Source organism: Piliocolobus tephrosceles, chromosome 8, assembly GCF_002776525.5.
Source record: "Piliocolobus tephrosceles isolate RC106 chromosome 8, ASM277652v3, whole genome shotgun sequence".
NCBI classification, from domain to species: Eukaryota; Metazoa; Chordata; class Mammalia; order Primates; family Cercopithecidae; genus Piliocolobus; species Piliocolobus tephrosceles.
This window is the reverse complement of record NC_045441.1, coordinates 141,181,534-141,207,202: the sequence shown is the minus strand read 5'-3', so window position 1 is coordinate 141,207,202 and position 25,669 is coordinate 141,181,534. Positions and strand designations below refer to the sequence as shown.

The following is a 25,669-nucleotide window of genomic DNA, read 5'->3' as shown; positions in this document are numbered from 1 at the left end:
TGGGCCTCCCAAAGTGCTGGGATTATAGGCGTGAGCCACCGCGCCCGGCCCTTAAACAAATTTTTAAAACAAGAAGCAATTTTTCCAAGCCTGAGCTGGTTGCAGTTCACATCTTTTCACAGAACACAGATGTGCTCCTTCCAATGGCCATGCACTGCACCTACAAATCGAACATCCAACATGGTATCTATCTCCCAACACGTCAGAATGATAACTCCAGAAAATGTTCTTTTGATGTTACACCCATGGTGTAACAGGCTCTGTAGATCCAGAGACATCCTGGACATTCTCTGACATTCTGACTGTAGAAATATGCCACCATGAATTTAAAATTGCCAAAGCCACAATAATTGGCCATCTTTTTCATTCTTTCCCACATACTTGGGGAATTTAGTCAATTCCCTTATATAAGGTGGCAAAAAAATAAAAAAACTTTTATTACCTTTTCTAAGTATAACTATCATCTGAAATGTATTTTCATTGCAGAAGGCTGCTTTTTTTTTATTTCCATCCTTACCTCGAATCAGGTGTTAAGCCTACAGAGACATATATACATTAACTATTCTGCTTACCACTGGGATAACATGGGTGACTCCATCTCCGCTGTCAATGACTATCCCCGTTAACGTACGTTCACCCACTTGTCGAGATGTCCAAGATGCCGCCAAGGCCAGCACTGCCTGGAGAAAAGACATGGAAACCACTCACACATGCAAACTTTCTAAAGCATCTGTGGGCTCCTTCCAGGTCCAATCAACAAACTCTCTTACTAAATACGGCTGAGTAACTCTTTCCTTTTCCTATCCATCCTCTGACCCCTGTCCCTCAAATTCCAATTCAGGCTTGGACAACTAACATGAAAATGCTGAGACTTAAAACTATAGGAGTCAAGTTTTCAATAAAGAAACCTGGCTGAATGTGGTGGCTCATGCCTATAATCACAACACTTTGGGAAGCCAAGGTAGGCAGATCACTTGAGCCCAAGAGTTCGAGACCAGCCTGGGCAACATGGTGAAACCCCATCTCTACAAGTAACACAAAAATTAGCCAGGCATGGTGGCACGCACCTGTACTCCCAGCTACTTGGGAGGCTGAGGTGTGAGGATCCCTTCAGCCCAGAAGGTTGCAGCTAGAGTGAGCCATAATTGCACCACTGCACTCCAGCCTGGACAACACAGTGAGACCTTGTCTCAAAAATGAAAGAAAAGAAAAGAAACCTGAAGTTTTGCAAAGAAAAGCCAGTGAAAAAGATATTTCATTATAGAATCATAAGATTTTAATTTCTAATTCACTGGTTTCCAGTGTGGGGCCACAGATTGGCAATGAGGTCACTTGTGGAGTTGTTTAAAATACAGACTACTAGGCCTCACACCCAGAAATTCTCATCTGGAAGGTACAGGGTAATTTTTCAACCAAAGAAAATGTTGCCCCAAAGGGAACATCTGGCAATGTCTGGTACCATTTTCTTTGTCGGGGCGGGGAGGCTTGAGGTGGGGCTGCTGTCTTCTAGTGGGCAGAGGCCAGGGATGCTGCTAAGCCTCCTGCAATGCACAGTGCAGCGCCCACAACACAGGACTACCCAGCCCAAAGCACTGAGGGTGGAAAACCCTGCTCGAAGATGAAGCCCAAAATCTGTACTTCTAAAAACCATTCTCCAGGTAAACTTGCTGCACAGACCACTTTGAGAACCACCAGCCTTAGGTCTCCTAAAGTGTTTCCCTATCCCATGGAATACAAACAACAGCCAGGGGGAAGATCTGTAGTTAAATGAATTTGGAAGTGCTAGAATACATAGATTTCGACACAGGAATCCTCAGAGCCTAGACTGTGCTGACAGGCACTGTGAATCAGCCTGAGAAAGCTGCAGGATGCAGCACCGCCCAAATCCATCTTTCTATGGAACCCTTCCTCCTCCTCCTCCTTAGAAGGGACTAGTAGTATGCAGGAAACACTTGGGCAACACCCATCTCATTTATTCCCCAAAATTTCAGTCAATTCCCTTCTATAAGGTGGCAGGCAAATAATGACCAAATGCGACCAAACGCAACCAAAAACCATCATACCAAGAACCGTAGCTTCAGAACAAGTTCTGCGAGCTCATGGAAACACAGGGCCCCTCAGAATCAAGTACACCGGGACTCATAAGAGCCCAAAATCAGAAAGGGGAAACCTCTAAAGGTATTTATTTTGTTTTTCTGATCAAAGTAAGTCAGAGATGCCAAAGGAAGAAGCACGTCTACACCTATATCTTGTCACCCAGACAAAAATGCATTAGACTTTAATGCATGTAAAAAGAGCCAGACGACGTCTATACCAAAAATCGGCATAAATATGAAAAGAAAAGTCACGGGACACGTTCCCTGCAGTCCTGAATGGCATGGGGGCGGGGGAGGGAGTGGAAAAAGGAAGGGCGCACAGTGCAGTCTTCCAGTGGGGAACCTTGGGAAATGCCATTGCTTCCACTATTAGACAGCTCAGGTGCTTCAGGAATCACAAAAACAACTGCTTTTACCTGAACTGCAATGTAGAGTCCTGGTACGTTAAATGATTCAAACATAATTTCTGCAAGATACTCTCTGTTTTCCGGTGTATTGAGTGGAGGCTCTGTCTGTAAGAAAACATTCACTATATTTAGTATTTGCCCAAATTTCATGTAAATATATCAGAACCATAAACAGGTTAACCAGAAAGTATGTTGGCAAGGACATTATACAACTCCCTGATTTTAGAGATAGAGGACGCCCAAAGTGTGTTAAAGAAATCTGGCTGTGGGCCTTAAAAGCTTTAAGATGGCAGAGCAAAGACCTCTCTGAAGGTTTCTGTTCTTATCACCCACCCAAAGTAAGAAGGAGTTACAGAAAAAGAAACTCTGTCTTCAACAACGTAACACCTGAACACCATGAAACTGAATATCCCAGAAGCAAGCTGCCAAGGGCTGTGAAAACACAACCAACACGAGTGAGGACACCAAAGGCAAACCAGTGACTTCAGGTCTCAGCAAAGGAGAGCCAGAGGAGCAGCAAGCCCTTGCTCAGGACAGGCCGGGTGTGAGGAACCACAGGGTGGCAGAGCAGGCAAGGTGAGGCCAAGCACCCTTACAGTCCAGTGGCAAGGGAGGAGCCCAGGGCAGAGCACAGCTTCCCCCAGACGCTGCCCAGGACCTCCCCAGCCTACCCACACACCATTAGTTCAGAAGAACTCTGCTCATTCAGAGACGAGTAAGGGGCACAAAGAAGCCAGCCAACAGTGATATAAAAACACTCAAAGAAAAAGAAAACGGACAGAGAAAATAGGAAAAACAAATGGCAGACAAAAAAACGCCTATCTAGGGGCAGGTGGGTAGCTCACATCTATAATCCTAGCACTTTAGGAGGCTGAGGAGGGAGAATCACTTGAGTCCAGGAGTTTGAGATCAGCCTGGGCAAAGTGGTCGAGACCCCACCTCTACAAAAAATTTAAAAGTCAGCCAAGTGTGGTGGCACATGCCTGTGATCCCAGCTACTCGGGGGGCTGAGGTAGGACCACTTGAGCCTTGGAGGTGAAGGCTACAGTGAACCGAGATTGTGACACTGCACTCCGACCTGGGTGACAGAGCAAGATGCTGTCTCCAAAAAGAAAGAAAAAAAGAAAAAAACGTATCTGGAAAAATATTAAAACAAAGCAGATAAAAATTCCCAAGAATTTCCAAAGACATTTCCAAGAATCCAAGTATCTATTTTAAAATAACCATCATCAAACAGGAGGCAATGACAGAAACAGAAACAGAAAAAGAATAAATAAACCTGATTTTTGTCATTCAACAATATACTATGAACATTTTTCCTTGTCAACAAATATGGGTCTACATCTCATATTGAAAACTGAAAAAACAAAAAGTCCCTGCACCTTTGGGTAAAACGTATACATTACCCTTTATTACGAATGAACTGTGCTCCCCCCACCTCCAATCCATAGATTAAAGCCCTAACTCCCACTGTATTATAGTTGGAAACAGGGCCTTTCAAGAGGTCATCACGGTTACCTGAGGTCATAGGGGTGGGGCCCTAATTTGACGGGACTGGAGGAAGGTCTTCTAAGAAGAGGAAGAGCCACCAGAAATCAATCTCTCTCTCCTATTCTCTCCCCACTCTACACTCAGGGGAAAGGCCTGTAAGGACACAGCAGGAAAGGTGACCACATATAAGCCAGGAAGAGGGCCGCACCAGGAGCCAACCCCGACGGACCTTGATCTTGGACTTCTAACCTCCAGAACTGCGAGAAAATCACGAACTGTCTGCTGTTTAAGCCACCCAACCTGTGATATAAACAAAATTACAGCAGCCGAGTAGACTAATACACCCCTACGACAGGGAAAGTACAGTCAGCCTCAGCCTTCAACACTGCTACATTTAACACTAGGACGCATGCGGCCACACTTAAGAGTCTTCAAGGGAAGAAGGTACAACCCAAGAATTCTACATCTGGCCACAGTGTCAGTCAAGTATGTTACAAAATCAAAATATCTAATATTTGAGACGATGGATATGCTAATTCCCCTGATCTGATAATCACACATTACATGTATCAAAACTTCACTCTGTACCCCATAAATAGGCACAATTATTATGTGTCAATTAAAAAAACAAAACAATAAAACAAAATACTAAGGAGAAAAAATATTTACCCTTAAACACGTTAAGAACTTGGAAAATTTCATTCCCATGAGCCAAACGTACGGGTTCATGAACTATTAGAGGATAAACTTTATCCAACCAAGAAGAAGCAGAAAGTCCAGCAAAGACTTACAGCGAGCAATGAAGCCATTTAAGATGTAAGAATAAAGACTGTTCTTCGGCCGGGCGCGGTGGCTCAGGCCTGTCATCCCAGCACTCTGGGAGGCTGAGGTGAGCGGATCACCTGAAGTCAAGAGTTCGAGACCAGCCTGGCCAACATGGGGAAACCCCATCTCTACTAAAAATACAAAAATTAGCCAGGCATGGTGGTGGGCACCTGTAGTCCCAGTTACTTGGGATGCCGAGGCAGGAGAATTGCTTGAACCTGGGAAGCAGAGGGTGCAGTGAGCTGAGATTGCACCACTGAATTCCTACCTGGGCAATGGAGTGAGACTCTGTCTCAAAAAAAAAAGACTTTTATTTTCTGGGAATTAAGAACAGAATGTAAATGTTATAAATTTTAACAGAAAAAATGGTATCAAGTTGAGCAGTGTACAAAGGAGACAGTGTAAAGACACTTGCCTCTTACAGTGAGATCAAAAGACATTATTTAAAACTGATAAAGAATCACAGGCATTAGTAAACATAAAGTTATAAATGTTAACATTGGAATAAGTTGAGTAACATCATTAATCAAAAGCAGGTGGTGGAGAGAAGGAAGGGGAGGCAAGAACATGTGGCAATACCAACCTGGTCACTGATGACAGCAGGAAGGAGATAGTTACCCCTAAACAAATACAGGGTAAATATATCAAATTATACTAAAATATGCAAAAATGAGTCCTTTTAATTATTACTAAGAACACACACCCAATACAAAGCAAAGAGAAAAATAAGTCTTCAGTTAAAAAATACTAATACATAAATAAAACACATTAAAAATATGAAGCATAACATTTTTAAAAAATTGTTAAATTAAGACCAAACATATTTGTCACACAGTAGCAAGCCACACCAGTCTGATTAAGAGATCTGAGGTCAAACTGCCTGGGATCAAATCCCAGACTTCCACTTTACTAGGCTGGGTAAACTATTTCCTCTCTCTCCCTGACTCTCCTCATGGGTTAAGCGGAGGTAATTAGTGCCCCACTCAGAGAGTTGCAAAGATTAAAAGCGGTCTAAATAATGTGCTGCGAGCAGTACTGGACACACAGATGTGTTCAATGGCAGTGGGTTGCTATTACTAAAATTATCAGCAAATATAAATGGGAAATGCAACTACTAAAAGTCTCTCGGTTAAAAACAAAACCAAAATCAAATTACATTCTGAGGTTAAGAGACCCAACTAAAACAAAGTAGCTTAGAAAGGTAAAAAGTCAACACTGTCTGTATCAGAAGATCAGAAACAACCTAAATACCCACCACTAAACACTTTGGAACCATTTTAAAAAATAAACTCTATGAAGAAACAATCTCTAAGATGAATTGTTAAATTAAAAAGAGAAAGGTGTCTTCATTCTATATACATTCTTAAATATCCTTCTGCTTCAACAATTTGTAATGAAAACTTTTTTTTTTTGAGACAGAGTCTCACTCTGTCACCCAGGCTCGTGCAGTAGCCCAATCTCGGATCTCTGGGAGACTCCACCTCCTAGAATTCAAGCAATTCTCCTGCCTCTGCCTCCGGAGTAGCTGGGATTACAGGCACATGCTGCCATACTCAGTTAAATTTTGTATTTTTAGTAGAGACAGGGTTTCACCATGTTGGCCAGGCTGGTCTCGAACTCCTGACCTCAAGTGATCCACCCACTTCAGCCTCCCAAAGTGGTAGGATTACAGGCCTAAGCCACCATGCCAGGCCAAAAACTATTTTTAAAAAACAAAGTGTGGTAGCCACGTGTGTGCCTGTAGTCCTAGCTACTCAGGAGACTGAGGTGGGAGGATCACTCCAGCCCAGGAGTTCAAGGCTGTAGTGGCTGTATGAATGCACCTGTGAAGAGCCACTGCACTCCAGCTTGGACAACACAGAGACTCCCTCTCAGAAATAAATAAATAATAAATAAATAAATAAATAAATAAATAAATAAATAAAACAGGCTGAGCGCTGTGGCTCACACCTGTAATACCAGCACTTTGAGAGGCAGAGGCAGGTGGATCACCTGAGATCAGGAGTTCAAGATCAGCCCGGTCAACATGGGGAAACCCCATCTCTGCCAAAAATACAAAAATTAGCTGGGCATGGTGGTGCATGCCTGTAATCCCAGCCACACGGGTGGCAGAGGCAGGAGAATTGCCTAACCCAGGAGGCAGAGGTTGCAGTGAGCTGAGATGGTGCCACTGTACTCCAGCCTGGGCAACAAGAGTTCATTTCATCTCAAAAACAAAAACAAGGTGCAGGGAGAGGGGAAATAATGGGGACTCATTCAACGAGCAGAGAGTTTCAGTTTTGCAAGATGGAAAAGTTCTAGAATCTCTTATGCAACAGTGTGAATACAGTTAACATTACAGAATTGTACACTTAAAAATGGCTAATAGGGTACAAATAGTATTAGGTTTTTTTTACAATTTAAACCAAAAAAAAAAGTTTAATTCAAAATCCAAGGTGTACAACAGTATGCATACTGTGTTACCATTTGTGTAAAATAAAACTGTGTCCTAGCCAGGTGCAGTGGCTCACACCTGTAATCCCAACACTTCAGGAGGCTGAGGCAGGTGGATCACGAGGTCAGGAGTTCAGACCAGTCTGACCAACACAGTGAAACCCCGTCTCTACTAAAAATACAAAAATTAGCCAGGCGTGATGGCATGTACCTGTGGTCCTAGCTACTCAGGAGGCTTGAGGCAGGGGAACTGCTTGAATCCGGGAGGCGGAGGTTGCAGTGAGCTGAGATCGTGACAGTACACTCCAGCCTGGGCTACAGAGTGAGACTCCGTCTCAAAAAAAAAAAAAAGTGTGTGCTAACCCATATGCCTACACACAATCACCCCTGGAACATGAACAATCAGCTGGCTAAGAACTGGTAAGGGCAGCTTCCTCTAGGCAGGAAAGAGGCGAGGGGGGCACGCTCCCTAGAAATCTTCCAGCACCTTTTCAATTCTGCGCTGTGTGTGTATCACTTCTTCAAACAACAAGCAAGCAAATCTACCTACCAACTAGCCTGGCACTTTAAACTCTGGCACAATAGCTGGTGCAAAGTTCAAACATGCTGCCTCAAGTAAGTTTTAGTCACTGTAATTAGAATCCATCAATTCCTGGATGGGAGAGAGGAAGCCATCTCAAAATGTGGAAGAGAGAATAATGAAGTCATACTCACACACAGGCTGCAAATAGGGAACCTAAAAAGCACTCCACGACATGTCATTTATTTCAATGTGCCTACTCAGGGGCTGAGGAGATTAAACTTGCTAATAGCAGCGAAGTGCCCAGAACACAGTTAATAGCATAAATGTCAGTGATTAATACTTTAAATTTCCTTCATTTAAAGCACATGAGTAAGAGCTGCAGACGCCAACAGTAGTGTGTACAATCTCTCTCTTAAGGCACCTCCTATCAATCTGAAAAATGGGCCTAATAACATTACCTATCTCAGAGGTTGTTGGTGGCATTAGAAAATGAGTTAATACTTGTGAACACTTAGAATGGGGCTGGGCACATAGAAGCACTCAATAAACAGCCATAATAGCCAATACTGTATCTCATTCCAGAAGAAATAACATATTAACTAAAGAAACCTATACAGTTGTTTCTCATCTTGAATAGGAACCCAAGCATAATTACAAGTGAAATAAACAAACATTCAAACTGAGTGGAGGGGAGAAGTATCAGCAGAGAAAGGGTAAGAAGGTATGAAGATTTCTGAGAACAGCTGGGAAGGTTTCTTGCCTCCCAGCAAAGAGCTGCCTATTAAACCTGAAGCAAACACAGACCTGTAAGAAGACATCACCAACAACAATCAGATTCACCCTGGCTCCCTGCATTCTCTCTGGGTCTAAGTTCAGTGTGAAATGATGATCCAGATAAATCCCAGATGGATGAAGATTAAATACAAACAAAGGAAAATGGGTTTTACCACATACAAATTTAAAGTTATGGATGTCCAAATGAAATAACCAAAAGAGAAAGGCAAAAAATTAACTGAGTAGAACTAACCTGCTGCAAATAGAACAACGAAAGAAGCCTGCTATCCTAATTATATGAGAGCTTCCAGAGAATAAGCAGAATGTGGTATCTATGTACAATGGAATATTATTCAGCCTTAAAAAGAAAGGAAATTCTGGCGCGTGCTTCAACATGGATGAAGCTTGAAGACGCTAGCTAAGTGAAATCAGCTGGTCATAAAAGGACAAATACTATATGATTCCATTTATATGAGGGTCCTAGAGTCATCAAATGTATAGAGACAAAAAGCAAAATGGGCATTCCAGGGGCAGCTAAAGGAGTACAGAGAATTTGTGTTCAATGGGGACAGAGCTTGAGTTTGGGAAGCTGAAAAGCCTTCTGGAGACAGACAGTGGCAATGGTTTGTCAATGTGCCTAATGCCACCAAGCTGTACATTCAAAAATGGTTCAAATGGTAAATTCTGTTATGTGTATTTTAGAATAAAAAAATGTTAAGTAAAAACAAAGTTCACAGAAATCACAGTAACAAGAAAAGCAATAAAAATGATACATAAAAGAGCGCAGGGCATGAATGGACAGCTCACAAAAGAGGAAATACAACTAACATGTGGAAACATTTATAAGGTCAAAGTTATCAAAAATGCAAATTTAAAGCATATGGTAAATTTTAATCCATTGAATAATCAAAAATATTAATGCTGACAAGAGTACAAAGAAAGTAAGCCTCTTGTACAGTGCTGATGGCAGTCCGAAATAGCACACCGTGCAGAGACTGATAAAATTATTAACACTGCTGAACTCCATAATCAAACACTGCTAGTTCTTTTTAAACAAAAGATACTCAAAATAGAGGAAAAACTGTATGCACAAAGGTGACATCATTTCTTATAAAACCAAGAAAATGACTAAAAATAGTGGAACTGCTGAGCAGGAAATACCTACTAGATAGATAATCATATAGCTGTTAAAATTAGGGTTATGAAAACTAAGAAAATGAGTACAATATTGAGTGTAAAATCATTTTTAAATGGGTAAAAAGATGAAATGAAAATATACCAAATGTCAACAGTACCTATGTTAACGTGATAAGACTATAAAAAGTCCCATAGATATCTTCCAAATTTTCTCTATCATATTTACAATTCTACTGTAATGAAGGGGAAATAATCTCTACATCAAGTGTTAAACTCTGAGTTAGGGCCACGCGGCAAGATCACACAAACTCCTAATATAACTTCCTAATTTCTTAATGTACTTTATCCACAGACAGAGAGACTTACGGCAGCAAGATGGCAATGCCAAGAAGGAGACGCAGCACATCTTGCCACAGCTTCCTCCTGGCCAGTGGCTCCCTAACGTGGGTGACACTCTCCAGAGAGGTAAAATCCAGTCAGAGTTGTGAAAGCAGCTGCACCTTTCCTTTGCTACTGTCTTCATGCCTGTGAGTGACACCACTACGGCAGGCATTGTGAGTGACACTTACCGACACTGCAAGTTTGTGACTGACAGACCGCTGATCTATGATGGGAAATGGCAATAGGCCCAGGCAAAAACATTTTCCAGATGTCCTTGTGGGCAGGGATGACTAAGTGAGTAAGTTCTGGCCAGTAAGACACAAAAGCTGGAGCATGGTTGCCAAGAAAGCTCCTTACAAAGCTGAGTAGACTTGCCTCCTGCCCTGAACACCCTCTTCCTTCGTGCAACACAGAGGCAACAGTTGGAGCTGCAGTAATCAACTTGTGATCATGAGGCATCCTTAGAATGAAAGCCATATATTCTAGACACTAGAGTAGAGAGATCCTCAGCAACACCAGAGAGCTGCCGTATCAGCACTGGACTCTGCTACGAATTTATTTAAGAAAAATAAAACCTTAACTTTTTTAAACTACTGCTTTTATACTTCTATTACTTGCTGCCAAAAACAGTTCACCATCCTTGAAGAACTAAAATCTATGTACTTCTATTTAAGGGAACATTTACAATATAATGACGTTCTCCTGGTTCTTAAATCAAAATCGACATTATTCAGGCCATGTCCTTATGGATTCTGAGGACCACAATCACAAACCCTCCATCTTCCTCAATCTCCCATTTCATCTCTATCCACCACTACTGATGTTGTAATTATTCCTTTAGGAGACAAAGGTAATTAAAATTTTCTCAAACTATTACTTATAACAAAATCTAAATAGGATATGTCCAGTTTTTCTGGGGTTTTTCCTCTCTTTAAGACTAGTCAAGTGCAACAGTGAGAAGAGAAAGAATAATCTGGTTTTTTTAAATATAGAAGCATATGATCAAAGCATCAATGAATGCAAGCTACATAAATATTTTTATTCATAACAATGGTAAAATTATCACCTGGTATTGATTTAAAAATGAATAATGACTATCATAAAACCAACCCATATTTCTGGATAAAGACAGAAAATTGAACACATGTATCTAATATTACTCCACCTCCACGCCCCTCTAAAACTACAGTAAAGAAACATTTTTAAAATTACAAATCCTCAAGGAAGAGCGAATAGGAGAGGAAGTAATAATACACTGGAAGCTGGAAAGTACGTGCAGGAGGTGGCTTAGCAAATCCAAGAAAGCTGACCTCTACACTGGCTACGTCTACACTGGCTAGGTCTACACTGGTTAGTGAAGTGCACAAGGCAGGTTTAACCATTCTCAAGAATTCAGAAAGGAAACTAGAGTAAGTCAGGACATAACGCAGTTGTGATTCAGATGTAGGGTACTGCCATGGCTAGCATTTTTTAATTTCACCAGGTTCATGAAGAAAGTGATTTCACAGAGCTCCTTCCTTTGTAAGGAGCTTTCTTGGCAACCATACTCCAGCTTTTGTGTCTTACTGATTTCACTAACTTTACCTAAAGATCTCAAAATAATCATGTATTCATACATTCATCTCTAAAATACCAAGGAAGGTATGTTTTATTTTTAGTAATCAGAGTTAATTTTCCATCAACAATCAACACGTGAACGCTACTGACTCCTACATCAACACCTGCAGCTTGGAGCTGACTGTTCCTCGGCTTCATCTGCGCAGCCCAGTTAGACCCTTAGACCTGAGCATGTACAAAATCAAACTCTCCTTCTTCCTCCTCCCTCCCTCAAGTGAGTTTCTTCTCATGTTTCCCATCTTAACCAATCACATTATCATCCATGCACTGCCCCATCTCAAAATCTGAGTCATCCTAGATTTCTCTTAACTGCTACCAATTCTCATCACTAAGACCCACCAAGTCTACCTCCTGTTTATCTCTGCTAACTATATACAGCTTACCCCAACCAACTGTACATGCTCCAAAAACACAACAGCATACAAAAGCTGGTGAGGGTACAAGCCAGAACAATGAGGCCCAATATGAGAGCAGGTGAGATAACTACACGAGTCACACAATGTCTGCCCCGGGCTCCTTAATGAGGACTGGCTCTGGAAGTCCAGCTGCTCTCAGGCGGTCTCAGCTTCAACATCCTGGGACTGGGAGCCAAGCGCCGGACTGAGGGCAACCTAACGAACAATGTGTGCTTCCACACACCACACTGCACTCCTAAATGTAAGTCAACCACCCCAGCTGGTGCAGAAGAAAGTTCCTCCATGCTGAGGGAAAATCCATTTTCTCCCACTGACTCAGAGCGGTATAAACGGGCCCTTCCGGATGAATTTTCATGGGTGGTTTTGACTATACATATCCCCTTACATAATTTTAAGAACCTCGCAAATGACAGAACTCCCCTCCACCCACTCCTGCCATTCTCACCGTACGCCCTCCTTACAGGCACCTGTTACCTCACATGGGGTCATCTTCTAGACTCTGTGTAATGGAGGTGCCTGCCCATAAAGTCTCCCTAAAACACAAAACTGGCCTCACGGCTCACTGTCTCCACTGCACAAAGGCTGCCTGACCTCCTCTCTCCATACTCCCCTGCTCTAATCACCCTAACCCAGTCAGGTCCTCAGAGTCACCACGCCCTCTCACTGCTGGTCGTCTGCATGTGTTGCTTGTTTGCTCTTGCAGGATTTATACTCAAAAAGTTTGAAAATCCCTTCTGAAGTTCTAATCCAATTTCCACTCAGGAGCACTGCATCTCTTTGACATCTCTGAGTGAGTACTGAGCTTTGGGCAACGCAGTATTGGGGAAGAGCGGAGTTCCCAGGTGCCGTCTGCTCAGTCCGCATAACCAGCATAAGCTAAGTCTCTGCACCTCCTTGAAAACGGTCAGTGGCACGGAGGTCATTCTCTCTGCATGTTCAGATGACTGGGCACGGCCGTCAGAAAGGATAATTCTGTGAGCTCCTGTGGGGTCCATCATTTGGGCCTCTTAGACTCTCTTAATGTCTTCAATTCACTTTGATGGCTTGGCCTTAAATCTTTCCACCTGGTTCACTCCCCTGTATTCCATCAACACACGGTTAAGGACATATACCTGAAGGAAATTTACCATTCTCATCACTTCCTCAACCACGACATGCAACAAAATGACTTGCAGAATTCAAAGCACAACACATGTAATACAGTATTTTCTTATCTTTTTAATAATAAACTTGATTGTTTTTGAACATTCATTGCAGGTACCCATTTTTAGCAAATAGCCTTTTCTATGTTCACACCAAACCTCTCCAATTCCATCCTGGCAAGTATATTTTACTATCTCATATATGCCAGCTAAATCACAAAAAGAATCCCCTTTAACAAAAATTCTTGTGAGCCGTGTGGTGGTCCGTATTTGCTCCACATGCCTAAGATTAGATGTCCCTCTAAGTAAAGCAAGAACTCCTGGCACAGGAAGCTGAAGTAGACAGAAGGAAGCAGCTGGGCTCCATGCCTGCTCCTAAAATCCTATCCAACAGGTAGTTGATGTGATATGCTAGAGAAGGAAAAATGCCAAATCTGACAGGTGGGAATCTGTGATTTGTTTTGGCTGTAAAGACAAAGCCACTCACACACAGTTTATTGGCTCCATTTGTTCCACATAAGCCACTGTGGGCCGGGCATGGTGGCTCATGCCTGTAATCCCAACACTTTGTGAGGCTAAGGTGGGAGAATCACTTAAGCCTGGGAGTTTGAGGCCAGCCTGGACAACATAGCGAGACCCCGTCTCTACAAAAAATTTTTTAAAATTAGCCAGGCTAGTGGTTTCTACCTGTGGTCCCAGCTACTCAGCAGGTTGATGTGGGAGGATCAACTGAGCCCAGGGTCCGAGGCTGCAATGACTGGATAGGATTGTGCCACAGAACTCCAGCCTGGACAACAGAGCAAGATCCCATTTCTAGAAAAATAAAATACAAAGCAAAACAGCAAAATAAAATAAACTACTGTGGATGTACAGAGAAAACAGAGTGGCCTGTGAAACGCAGCAGCCATACTTGGCAATTTCAGTTGTGAAGACACAGCCAGGAAGAAAAGATCAAAGACTGGCTTTAATATACATTAAATATATATATTTGTTATAGAGTTATTCCATATTTAATAGTTATTCCATTAACTATTAGCCTTATAGTTAAAATATTTCTTATACCAGATAATTCTTAAAAACACTTCATATTCTAATGTTAGAAAGAATATTATAATTGGATCTGGGACCATTTGACAATGTACTTGCATGAAAAAAAATCCAAACCTAAATTATGTAGATTTAATATGCAGCTTACGTCACATGAAACTGCCCTCTATAAAGCAAGCATTCTGTACGTGCAATTAATTTTAACTTGAAAAGAGCATCTCACAGAAGAAAACACGTAATGCTGAGTAGAACCACTAGAGAACTAGGAGATATTTCTTCTCATTTATCTGTGATGTTTCATTTCATTTGAATGAAATCAATTAAGTATCATAATTAGGGCCCATAACTCAGTTCAGTTATATTTTACAGTAATATTTAAACCCTAGAAAAAAATAACATCTTGACCTGGTTTCCTCTGCTATAAGGGCAATAATTACAATCATCTTGCTATGTCTCAGGAAAACTAAAGTAGGTAGTTGGTTTATCCAAATCCATTCCTCCTTCTATTGTCCTTGCTTTTGGAGGCCTGTTTAGTTACTTACCCTCCTCCAGGGTCCAGAACATCAGACAGGTTCTCCTGGTCCCCGCCCCAAGGAGAAAGTCTTCATGAATCTAAACCAGTCACAGTAAATCCATTCCTATTGCTCTAACCAGGTTAGGCATAGGCAGATGGGACAAATCTGCTGGGAAGGTTCCTGGGAAAGGGTCTCTAAATTCTTAAAAAGTGAAAGGAAAATCTTCTATCTCTGTATGGAAATGTCCAAAGAGGTGATCTGGGAATTTGGCAGCCACCCTGGGACCCAAAAGGAACAAACAGAAGAGCTCAAGCTGTGCCCTAGGCTGCATGTGCAATTCCATCACTGAGCTGCTAAAACAACGCCCTAGAGCTGCCTCACTTGGACTTCCTGTTTGGTGAGCTAACAAGCCCCTTTTTGTTCTGAACATTTTTATTGAGCTTTCCAGTATTTTCAAAAAAACAGCCTGATTCATGCACATATCTTTAGAAGAAATTTAAAGCGCCCTAGAAAAGAATATCTTCAGTTTAAAATCTAAGCAATTTGGAATTTACAGGTATTCCTCTTAGTTCCAGTTACTCACCATTAAAAAATAATGGTCCTCAGGTTCAGCTCGAAGATATTTAAAAACCACTTGCTCCATGAACCTTTCCATAAGATCCCAGTCTTCAATGATTCCATGTCGTATTGGCCACTGGAGGAAGAGAAACCAGAGTTGTTAAGCCTCAGTTCACGACAGTAAGAGCAACAGTTTAATAGTGGCACAGAAGAAACTGTGTTATTACAGCATAAAGGTCTCCTTCTCATTGCAGTTTTTAATTCTTGTAAAGAAACAACAGAATTTGAAAAAAAAAGATTAAGTTACATTATTGTTCATATTCTCCTCCACTCGTTTCTACAAACGAAGAATCACCTTAACAATGACAGGGAGACAGGCCAGGCACAGTGCACTGCTCACGCCTCTAATCCAACACTTCGGGAGGCCAAGGCAGGAGGCTCACTAGAGCCCAGGAGTTCGGAACCAGCCTGGGCAACATAGCAAGACAGTCTCTACCAAAAATTGAAAAAATCAGCCAGGCATGGTGATGCGTGCCTGTAGTCCCATCTACTTGAGAAGTTGAGGAGAGAGGATTGCTTGAGCTCAGGAGGTCGAGGCTGCAGTGAGCCAAGATGGCATCAGAGCACTCCAGTCTGGGTGACAGAGTAAGACCTATCTCTAAAAAAACAACAACAACAAAAAACCATGAGGAACAGATAGAAAACTGCAGCTAATTATCATACAACTGGATCTGGAGCTTTAAAAAAAAAAAATTCTGCTTAAATAATGTGTTTTTTTAATTAACCAATCTGCAATTGTCCCTCAACTGACAGGTTAGTCAACCTGTCAACAATTTTCCAGAGGAGGGGATCTTGCTTTCATGTGTGACCTGGTGTTTCCTGACTCTATTCTGCATTCAAGGGATCTGTTAATTCCCTTAATTCTCCAATCAAAAACACCCCCATTCAAAACCAACCACCACCACCACCTCTATTCAAACATAATAGAAACACATTCCACAACTCACAAATACAACTTCTAGATGACCATTTTGCATTACTCATCCTACTGCTCTACACTTAGAGAAGCAAACACCTGCCGGACATTTACCTTTGTAGCATACGTAGGTTTATCGATGGCTTCATCTCCTATGAAAAAGTCAAGGTCATCAACTCCCCTCAACACTCTCCTTTGGGCTTGGTCGACTACCTTTGCCGACTCTCTGATGGCAATACCTTAAAAAAACACACACACAGATTTCTATCACTGTCCATATCTATTTAAATGATCAAAAGGGATAACATCCCTATATACACACAAGTAAATTTTCATTGTTAGGGTCCCATGTGGGGTGAAGGATGCTCACAAAAAAGACAATGTCAATGAGTACATAAAATAATACAGAAACAAGCTGTTCCATTCTGGCATGATTTTCAGAATGGTACAAAGGAAATGAGCTGCTCTGCTTTTATACTAACAGAAGCTACATTACTAAACTTCTGTTTTATCTGGAAAAATCCCTCAAGATAGTAAGTGAAATGCCTATACATCAGTAGGTTCCAAATTTAAAATACAATATAGAAGGGGACAAATTTTTGTACAATACAGAAAAGGAGAGTAAACAGAAAAATAATGTCTATAATAAAACTCTACATCACATAGCCTTAAAATGTATTTTTAGTATTGTTACAGGGAGAAAAAAAGCTGCGACTTCCCATTAAAATGATAAATTAGAATGTTATTGGTTAATATCTGTAGCCAAAAAAAGTACCATAATCAAATAACTATTACATTAAAATTCCAAATATTAATGGCTTTATAATTCATTATTTTAATAAGATCTTAACCTTAAATATTTAGGAATATACTTAGTAGTAAATAATCATATCGAACTTCACTCTAGAATTTAACATCTAATGAAATGTGGAGGGCATCACAAAGATTCCATTTTCCATTGAAATTCCTAACTCCTGGTCACACTCTTGAGTTCTCCCATGAGCTATTTTCATTCATCAGGTCTTGACATCAACACCATCTCCTCCCTTGAAGGCTTCCTTGACAACCTGCAGTTCTGCACATGTGTTTGATGCTTCCACTGGCCCTTTTATGCCTGCATTAAGGCATTTTTCAGGATGAATTACAATTGTTTAAGATCAGTCTACCAAACTGTAGATTCCTTAACGTCAAATAACACCCACCTTTTACTGTTTCTCCAGTGGGAGGCTCAGATGTCAATAACTAAAAGTTTACATTTATTGAACACTCTGCTAAGTGTTTCCTTTTGCACACTACTTTATTTAATCCTCACAACAGCTTATGAGACAGGTACTATTATCTGCATTTTACAGAAATGGAAACTTAACAATCTATCAAAGTCACACAGCTTCTAAGAGACACAGACAGGATTTGCACCTAAGCAGGCCGCTGACTATCAGAATAGGCATTAGAGAAATATTTGTTAAATTAACATTTTACTCCACTAAAATATTTATTGCAGGTTTGAAAAATGGTCAAACTATACCTAAATAATTCTAACATAAACCTAATTCCATAAATACACTAATGGCATCTCACTATCCTTAATGTATTTCAGATGAAAGTACAACTCTCCTAGCTATACAAATATAAGTGCTAGATAAAATTTCTCCAAATTAAAACATCAAAATCTTTGTGACTTACTACCCAAGTGATGTACAGAATCAGTACAGTCCTTATCAAAATACCAATGGCATCCTTCACAGAAATAGAAAAAATAATCCTAAGTTCACATGGAACCACAAGAGACCCCAAATAGTCAAGGGAATCTTAAGCAAAAAGAACAAAGCTGAAAGGATCACATTACCTGACTTCAGAGTAAACTACAAAGCTACAGTAATCAAAACAGCATGGTACTGGTATAAAAAAAGACATATAAACCAGTGGAAAAAACAGCCAGAAACGAATCCATGTATTTACACTCAACTGACTTCACACAATGGGTAAAGTGTAAGTGTTACCCGGGAAACTGGATATCCACATGCAGAAGAATGAAAATGAATGCTTATATCTCAACCATTATACAAAAATTAACTCAAAATGGATTAAAGACTTCAATGTAAGACCTGAAACTGTGGAACTATTAGAAGAAAATGGGAAAATGCTTTATGACATTGGTCTGGGCAAGGATTTTTTTTGGACAAGACCTCAAGAGCACAGGTAATAAAAATAGATAACTGGGACTACATCAAACTAAAAATCTTCTGCACAGCAAAGAAAACAAACAACAAAGTGAAGAGACAATCTATAGAATAGGAGAACACAAACTATCTACCTGACAAAAGATTAATAATTGAAATATATAAAGAACTCAAACAGCAATAAAAAAACAAATAACCCAAGTGAAAAATGAGCAACAGACCTGAATGGACATTTCTCAAAAGAAGACATACAAATGGCCAACAAATATATGAAAAAATGTTCAACATCACTAATCATCGGGGAAATGCAAATCAAACCCACAATATCAATCACCTCACCCCACTGAGAATGGCATTTATCAAAAAAGCAAAAGATAGTAAGTGTTGGTGATGATGTGACAAAAAGAGAACCTTTATACACTATAGGTGGGAATGCAAATCAGTCAAGCCATAATGGAAAACAGTATAGAGGCTCCTCAAACAATTAAAAATAGAACTACCATATGATCCAACAATCCCACTACTGGGCATATATCCAAAGTAAATGAAATCAGTATGTTGAAGAGCTATCTACACTCCCATGTTTACCGTAGCACTATTCACAATAACCAAGATCTGTAATCAACCGAAGTGTCCATTAACAGATGAACAGATAAAGAAAATGTGGCTTTATAAACACTGGAATACTATTCAGCCATTTAAAGAAAAAGGAAATTCTGCCATCTGCCCACAACATGGATGAACCTGGAGGTTAATTAAAATAAGCCAGGCACAGAAAGACAAATATCACATGGTCTCCTTTACACACGGGATCTTAAAAAGTTGACCTCATAGAGGCAGACCATAGAATGGTGGTTACCGGGGTCTGAGGCTGTTCGGCAATGGGAAGGACAGAGAGATGTTGGTCAAAAAATATGTAACTACAGTTAGATAGGAGAAATAAATTACAAGAGATCTAGCATACAAGGTGACAACAGTTAATGATGATATATTGCATTCTTTAAAAATGTAGAGTACATGTTATGTGTTATCATCACAAAAATGACTATATGAGGTAATGCATTTGTTAATTCGCTAGATTTAACCATTTTACAATGTATATATACCTCAAAACATATTATATATGATAAAAACACACAATGTTATCTGTCAATTTAAAAAATTAAAATCAGAGCCAGCTGTGGTGGCTCATGGCTCATGCATGTAATCCCAGAGACTCAAGAGGCTAAGGCAGGAGGATCGCTTGAGCTCAGGAGTTTCAGAACAGCCTGGGCAACACAGCAAGACCCCATCTCTTAAAAAGCTAAAAAATTAGCCAGGCACAATGGCACACATGCCTGTAGTCCCAGCTAGTCAGGAGGATCACTTGAGCCCAGGAGGTTGAGGCTGTGGTCAGCCATGATTGCCCCACTGCACTCCAGCCTGAGCTACAGAGAGAGATCCTATTTCAAAAAAGTTTAAATTTTTAAAAACTGTTTTTAATCAAAAAAATTTTTTTAAATCCTTGTGACTGAATTTCAGGAGAGAGTAAATAATGTTTCTAGGCTGGGCACAGTGGCTCACACCTGTAATCCCAGCACTTTGGGAGGTGGAGACAGGCAGAATGCTTAAGCCTGGGAGTTTGAGACCAGTCTGGGCAACATGGTGAAAACCTGTCTCTACAAAAACAATACAAAAACTAGCCGGGAGTCCCAGCTACTTGGGAGCCTGAGACAAGGGGATTGGGAAATTGAGGCTGCAGTGAGTCATGATCACACCACCACACTCCAGCCTGGGTAACAGAGCAAGACCCTGTCACAAACAAAACAAACAAACAAAAAGTTTCTGATATGAACTAATTTCTTCAAACAGTCCAGCCAAGTTAATTTTTCTATAAAGCTACTTCATGAATGAGCACACAGACTTTGAAGGGATGAAAACCTAGGTTTGAGCACTTACTAGTTAGCTGACTTGAGAAAAGTTATTATTAACCCTCAGTGCTCTCTCCTCTAAAATGCATCTACTACTACCTATCAGGGTGGTGAGAATTAAATGGAACAATGTCTACAAAGTGTTTACCAGAGACTGTGCTATAGAATAGTACTCAATAGGCCGGGCGCGGTGGCTCAAGTCTGTAATCCCAGCACTTTGGGAGGCCGAGATGGGCGGATCACGAGGTCAGGAGATCGAGACCATCCTGGCTAACATGGTGAAACCCCGTCTCTACTAAAAAATACAAAAAACTAGCCGGGCGAGGTGGCGGGCGCCTGTAGTCCCAGCTACTTGGGAGGCTGAGGCAGGAGAATGGCGTATACCCAGAAGGTGGAGCTTTCAGTGAGCTGAGATCCAGCCACTGCACTCCAGCCCGGGCAACAGAGCGAGATTCTGTCTCAAAAAAAAACAAACAAAAAAAAAAAGAGAATAGTACTCAATAAACAATATTATCTATACTAAATTGGAGACCAAATTTGTGACTGGCTGAACACTGAACAGGTACCCACATACAACCATTCCAGAGAAGAACTGAGAAAAATACTATGCTTATCCAGCAATTCCACTTCTAGAAATTCATTCTAAAGAAATAATCATTGAGTAAATAAAGGTATATATACAACAATGCTCTTTGTAGAACTAATAATAGCAACAAATTGAAGGGGGAAAGTTAACTGACCTGAAATCAGAGATCAGGTAAATAAAGTATATCAAATCCTTAGAAAGAGCTGCTAAGGCCGGGCGCAGGGGCTCACACCTGTAATCCCAGCACTTTAGGAGGCCAAGGCGGGTAGATCACCTGAGGTCAGGAGTTCAAGACCAGCCTGACCAACATGGTGAAACCCCATCCCTACTTAAAAATACAAAAATTAGCCAGGCATGGTGGCGGGCACCTATAATCCCAGCTACTTGGGAGGATGAAGCACGAGAATCACTTGAACATGGGAGGTGGAGGCTGCAGTGAGCCGAGATCACACCACTGCACTCCAGCCAGGGTGACAGAACAAGACATGGTCTCAAAAAAAAAAAAAACAAGAGCTACTAAGTTGCCTTTTAGAATATTCACAGTATGAGTCCACTTCAGGAAATACACAGAGTTGCACGTGTGTGTTTAGTGTATATAAGACGCCCAGACAAAAGACTAATACTGGTTAACCATGGATGGTAGAGCTATTGGTGACTTTTGCTTCTTCTACTGGGTATATTGGTTTTTCAACTATTAAAAAGAAGCTAACAAAACAAAATAAAAGTAAAAGCTAATCTTTTGTTTATGAGCTGAAGTATTTACTCTGTTACCTCTCAAAATCATTTACCCTTAACGCCTCATTTCCATATGAAAAGTTTTCAAGGTAAGTCAGGCTGTAGAATTTTCTCAGAGAGCTATTAAGCTAGCTAGAAATTTGTATTTTGTTCCAAGACAAATTAGTAAACATATACAATTATTTCTAAAAGTAGATTATCTGGAATCCCCAATTTACTACAAATGAATAACAACACAGCTGTAAGAGTGAATTTGAGGCCGGGAACGTGGCTCACGCCTGTAATCCCAACACTTTGGGAGACCAAGGTGGGTGGATCACTTGAGGTCAAGAATTCGAGACCACCCTGGCCAACACAGTGAAACTGTGGCTGAGGTTGCAGTGAGCCGAGATCGCACCACTGCACTCCAGCCTGGAAACAGAGCAAGACTCCGTCTAAAAAATAATAATCAAAAATAATAAAAATAAAAATAAATTAAAACACATACACACACACACACACACACACACACACACACACAAAGTATACTTCTTTTAACTACTACACAGGAAGCAACTGTATCCACGCAAGAAAATAAAAGTATAGAGAGCTTATATTCCAATATATGCTTATATTCCAATTTTAAAAAATTATAAAAATTAGCTGGGCGTGGTGGCATATGCCTGTAATCCCAGCTAGTTGGGAGGCTAAGGCAGGGGAATTGCTTGAACTCAGGCGGCAGAGGTTGCAGTGAGCTGAGATCATGCCATTGTACTCCAGCCTGGGTGACAGAGTGAGACTCCGTCTCAAACAAAAAAACAAAAAGAGTGAAACTGAAGACTTTTTATCAGAAAGGCATCTTGCAGTAACAGGATAAAAAGGTGAAAAGAAAAAGACACAGGGCAGAAATCACTTTTCCCACCTCCTTTTCTCATTCTAACTCACTGCCACTTTTAAAGTCTCAAAGATACCAAGTTATAAATAGTGGCACAAAACTAAAGGGCAGAACTTAAGCAGAACTGAAGAAAGCAAGAGTGAAGTGGAAACTGAGGCTGAGAATGAGAAGCAAAGAGGACACCGGAGACCTTGGGCTGAACATGGGCTAGAAAAGTCTGGTGGGCCACGACGACTGCGGTGATCTGCAGAAACAGATAACACCCATCTCTGACCACACCATTCAATGGCACACTGGAGCCCCACAGAACCATCTGATGCACAAGTTTGGTATTCCAAAGGGCCACTGGCCAAAGTGCCAATACAAGTGACAGATCCTAACCTCTGGGCAAGATCAAACTTAATTGTGTGTGAATTCAGAATTAAACTGTCAAGTCAATATAAAAGACTGTAGAGATAGTCGTGTGCCATGGCTCACGCCTGTAATCCCAACACTTTGGGAGGCCGAGGCAGGCGGATCACAAGGTCAAGGGATTGAGACCATCCTGGCCAACATGGTGAAACCTCAACTCTACCAAAAATACAAAAATTAGCTGGGCATGGTGGTGCACACCTGTAGTCCCAGCTACTCGGGAGGCTGAGACAGGAGAATTGCTTGAACCCGGGAGGCTGAGACTGCAGTGAGCCGAGATCACACCACTGCACTCCAGCCTGGAAACAGAGCAAGACTCCGTCTAAAAACTAATAATAATCAAAAATAATAAAAATAAATATAAATTAAAACACATACACACACACACACAAAGTATACTTCTTTTAACTACTATACAGGAAGCAACTGTATCCATGCAAGAGAATAAAAGTATATAGAGCTTATATTCCAATATATACTTATATTCCAAATATTTTGTCTATACCTATGGAAACCAAGATGTGGCCCAAACAGTTCTTATGAACACAATGAAGAAATCTGTCTAAATAATCTATGTCACCCAAGCTATCTCTGGTATACCACAACACACCACAGTCCATCCCAACCCAGCAGTAACACAGAACTCCTCCCCAGGTGACTGTCAACAAAGGCCAAAAGAAGAACCTCAACTTTGACTCCCGGTGGTATCCCCATTCCCCTGCTGGAGTAGTGTCAGAAAAGACTTGCTAAAACACAAAATTAAAATAAGAACCTCATAACATAATACCCAAAGTACCTAGGTTTCCATTTTAAAACTCTCACCATGGCAAAAACCAGTAACATCTCAACTGAAAAGAGAAAAGACAATCAATAGACAACGCCACTGAGATAACACAGACATTACACTTATCAAACAAGGATTTTAGGAGCCATCACAAAATGCCTCAATGAGCAATCTCAAATACTCTTGACTCTTGAAACAAATGGAAAATAAAAGGAAGTCTCAGCAAGCAAATACAAAGCCACAGCAAAGAAACAAGATATAAAGACAAAACCATATGGAAATTACAGAATTAAAAATCACAATAACCGAAATAAAAATCTTGAGAGATGGCCTCAACAGAAGAAAAGGACAGAGGAAAGAAACACTGAACTTGAAGACAGAATAACAGAAATTACCCAGTCCAAACAAAAGAGAGAAAATAGACCAGAAGAAGAAAAAAAAAAAAAACAGAGCCCAGAGCCTCAGGGACATCTGGGATATATAAGAAAAGACTTAGCATTCATGGATTACCATTCCCAGAAGGAAAAGAGAAAGAAGGCAGGACCAGAAGGCATGCAAAGAAATAATGGCTAAAACTGCCAAATTTGGCAAGAAAAAAAAAGGGAAGAACAAAAAGAAATAAACTAATAGATTCAGTACTTAACAAACCCCAAATAAGATAACCCAAAACAAAACAAAACAAAATCCATTCCAAAACACATTATACTCAAACTTCTAAAAAACTAAAGACCAAAAAAAGAAAAAATTCAGCTTCCAAGGACATTTCTCATCAGAAATCATGACACACACACAAAAAAAGGTGCCACAACATTTTTGTGCTGAAAGAACTGTCCATCCAGAATTCTGTGTTCAGCAAAAATATCCCCTAAGAATAAAGAGCAAATCAAGACTTTCCATTGAAATAAAACTGACACAATTTGTCAACAGCATTCCTACTTCAAAAGAATGGCTTGGGATGTTCAGGCAGTCCATGATTTTTTGGGTTTTTTTTGCTTTGGTGTTGTTGTTGTTGTTTTTGAGATGGCGTCTCGCTCTGTCACACAGGCTGGAGTGCAGTGGCGCGATCTCGGCTCACTGCAACCTCCACCTCCTGGGTTCAAGCGATTCTCCTGCCTCAGCCTCCCAAGCAGCTGGGACTACAGGTGCACACCATCAAGCCCAGCTAATTTTTGTATTTTTAGTAGAGACAGGGTTTCACCATGTTGGCCAGGATGGTCTCAATCTCTTGACCTTGTGACCCGCCCACCTCTGCCTCTCAAAGTGCTGGGATTACAGGCGTAAGCCACCGTGTCCAGCCTATGTTTTTTTAATTATGAAAAAATAAATAAATATGAAAAAGAATGGCTAAGGAAGTTCTCTAAAGAGAAAAGAAATGATAAAAGAAGGAATTTGGGTACATCAAGAAAAAAGAAACAATGGACAGAGCAAAAATGTGGAGAATTATTTTCCTTTTCCTCTTGAGTTTTCTAAATTATGTCTGGCAGTTGAAGCAAAAATTATAACTGATGTGAATCTCATGAGATTCAATGTATATCGAGGAAAGATTTAAGACTATTACGTTAGAAATGAGGGGGAGGCACGGTGGTTCACGCCTGTAATCCCAGCACTTTGGGAGGCTGAGGCAAGGGGATCACCTGAGGTCAGGAGTTTGAGACCAACCTGGCCAACACAGTGAAACCCTATCTCTACTAAAAACACAAAAATCAGCTGGGTGTGGTGGCAGGCATCTGTAATCCCAGCTACTTGGGAGGCCTGAGGCAGGAGAATCACTTGAACCCGGGAGGCGGAGGTTGCAGTGAGCCAAGATCGCGCCACTGCACTCCAGCCTGGGGGACAGAGTGAGACTCCGTC

General features: G+C 40.9%; 1 protein-coding gene across 1 annotated transcript in view; it reads right to left on the bottom strand.

The window, feature by feature from the left end:
• Positions 1-25,669, bottom strand: part of ACTR3B (actin related protein 3B) — a 69,523-nt gene that overhangs the window by 7,930 nt on the left and 35,924 nt on the right. The window contains exons 3-6 of the mRNA XM_026447011.1: positions 16,453-16,577; positions 15,388-15,498; positions 2,513-2,608; positions 573-680 (exon numbers count right to left, since the gene is read on the bottom strand). Coding sequence (XP_026302796.1) covers positions 573-680; positions 2,513-2,608; positions 15,388-15,498; positions 16,453-16,577 — 440 coding nt within the window. The remainder of the gene's footprint in view (positions 1-572; positions 681-2,512; positions 2,609-15,387; positions 15,499-16,452; positions 16,578-25,669) is intronic.